Raw genomic sequence first — 2843 nt, 5'->3', positions numbered from 1 at the left:
TCCTCTTTTAGTGTCTCCTACCCTCACCCTTCTGATTCTACTTTCCTTAAGGAAGCCATTGTTGACTTTCTTACTAAATTTCAGCCAAGGTGTTAGGCATTGAGACTACAATTATGAAGATGCTGGCTCTGCTCTTGAGGGCTCAACAGTCTAAAGAAAATGCTGTCCTTAGTACTCTGACCCATTCCCATCTCACTTCCTCCTTCTGGGCAGAAGTAACTATATCTCTAAGAGCAAGGGGCTGCCTGAGAGGATTTCTAAGAATATTAGGTAGGAAAGCACCTACATGTCTGTAAGTTATGTAAGATGGAATAAAATTTATGGAACCAGACCTAGGTATAGAGGGTTGAGTGTTGAGTGGTGACAGGATCCTGGCCCCAGCATTCTTAATTTCTGGTGCTCCTCCTCTGCCAAAAAAGCAGGGATGAGGGGGTCTAATGATCGGTGACCCCCAGTGGTTAGCAGCCTGGGCACATGTACACACACAGACTTCTTGATATCTTGGTCCTTCAGGACAAGAGTAGGTTACCTGAAATGTCTATTGCTCTTTATTCTTTCATTTCACTGAAGGAGCAATAGCTGGGCCCCAAGCCTCTCACAGTGCAGTCAGTGCTGTCACTATCACACTTGCCACAGTGACATTCAGTGGCTACTGGATATGTATATAGGGACTCAGCCTGGTTAGCACAGCCAGGCACTTTCATGGTCTCATACACCAGCTCTTTGAAGGTACATGTTTTCTGGATGTTGGGCCTGGCTGGGTCTTTGTACACTAGATCCTGTGGAATTTAAAAAGGAGAGAGTTAGGCTAAAATATTCTGGAAGTTTCTATTTAGCGTAATCAAAATGAGATGGGAATTTAATACTGCTTGCTCTAGCATTTACCCATTAAAACTCACTTAAGGAATTCCTAACCAAGGAAATATGATCTCATAAATGTCCTATATGCTATACTATATTTCTTGGTTCTGGAAATCTTACAGAATATATATCATTCCTTTTATTACTCCTTATGTCTATATCAAATCTTAAATATTTCTCAAACTATAGAGAAACTTTAAATATCAACATAGAAAAATGATGAAATAAAGCTATAGCAGAAATTTTAAGCTGATTTTTGTACTTAGTCGAAAACTATGTTAATGACAACATAAATCATAAAACACTGAAGTTCAGTTTCTCAGAAAATGTTTCCAAATACATTGTCCCTGTGTGTTTATAAACAGCCAAAAGATCTAAGAAGAAAGGGCAATGCTAAGCTTAATATGACTATGAGGTCACATGGAAAATTTTAAATATTCCACTGTCTTGTAGATATTTCCTTGCCTTAAATGCTGTATGTATTTTGTAGGTCTATCAGGTTCAAGGTATACACAGTTTGCATACGAAAACTTTTAATCCAGGTAGGACAGGTCTGTTCCAATGGTTTCTAGTAAAATTATTTGCATCAAGGGAAGAAATTGGCATTGCTGTTTAATTTATTTCAATATCATGCTATCAGGTCTGTTGATCAAACTCATTTACCACATAATAAAATATGTTTCATTAAAAAGTTGTTACTTTCAATTTCAGTTTATAGAATGAAATTTTGCATGGATAACCAGGTGTTATAGGAGAAATAAGCAAAGAAAACAAAGAAGAAACTTTTCTTGGATTAATGCCAAGAACCTGTGTGAAAATAAGCTAGTGGTTTTATGCTTCTATGCCTTGGTTTTCTCAATGGCATGAAGAAGTGAGTGGGTTCTCTGATTCCTTTTCTAGTAGTCTGCAAGTATGGACTGTGTTCTGAGGCTGCTCGTTGCCATTTGTAATCGGGTGGGCAAATAAGACATTTTTTATATGTCTATTTGTGTTTTTATGTGGCTTAGAAAAATATATTTTGATACTATCTCTGTTGCAAAGATATGGCTTCAATTACAGAAAATGGCTTTTGGGGAAAATGGTAGGTCTTCTATTGTTAAGTATATGTATGTTTACAAGTTTATCTCTCTATATGTAAAATCTATCCTAGCACTACTTTCTTTTTGGAAGTGCAGAGTTGGCATATTGCCAAGTTGATCAGATCAAATCTGATGCTTTGTTAGATTTACTCTAATCAAATCCAAGCCCAAACATCTAACTGATATCACAGTATTTAACTCCAATCATAACATAGACAGTATTGACTAAAGGACTCATGGCTATTACTTGGGAAGGTTAAAATATCCATCAAGTGGGAATTAATGAAGCCTGCCTTGGACACCCTTAGCACCTCACTTCCAGCAAAGCAGAGTTCCTACCCGGGTGTAGCAGTAGCCGGCACACCATGTGGTATTGATGCTTATGCAGAAGCGACATTCCTCCTTTTCCACTGTGATGGTGATGTTGGTAAGCTCACAGCTCTTGCAGCAGATTGCTCTCCAGCAACAGAAAAGGAAGCAAAACTGGACTGACTTCATCCTGGGCTATAAAGCAAACAATTAAGGCTCATGAGAAAACAACCACCCCACCCCCAAATTATAATCATCTAAGTTGACCAAAGCAAAAATAATTGATCTGCCCATCCTCCTCTGTCACATTTTGTTTCAGCAATTTTTTTTCCTTCCTTTTCCCCTCCCTTACTTCTTGGTTGAACAAACATTTCTTCTTATATTCCTTCTCCTTCATTTTTTTTGTCAAGTAGACCCATATTACAGATCAAAACTCCAATATAATAATTTAAGCAGAGCAGTATTTGAAGATCAGAGTATTTAAGTGATTAGCCTGAGGATGGTAATTGTGATAATCATATTTGTCCTTTCATTATCATTTTAAACACTATTTTTGTTTAAAAATAAAAAGGAAATTCTATACAATAAAATTGG

At 37.1% G+C, this 2843-nt stretch overlaps 1 protein-coding gene across 1 annotated transcript; it reads right to left on the bottom strand.

The window, feature by feature from the left end:
- Nucleotides 1-548: 548 nt before the first annotated feature.
- Nucleotides 549-2438, bottom strand: FSHB (follicle stimulating hormone subunit beta). The gene is made up of 2 exons (XM_047694007.1): nt 2280-2438; nt 549-779 (listed from the first exon to the last, which is right to left on the bottom strand). Exons 1-2 carry the CDS (start codon nt 2436-2438, stop codon nt 549-551), a joined length of 390 nt encoding a protein of 129 aa, XP_047549963.1.
- Between the last annotated feature and the right edge of the window lie 405 nt (nt 2439-2843).

Source organism: Lutra lutra, chromosome 10 (assembly GCF_902655055.1).
Source record: "Lutra lutra chromosome 10, mLutLut1.2, whole genome shotgun sequence".
NCBI lineage: Eukaryota > Metazoa > Chordata > Mammalia > Carnivora > Mustelidae > Lutra > Lutra lutra.
This window is presented reverse-complemented; position numbering and strand designations above follow the sequence as displayed.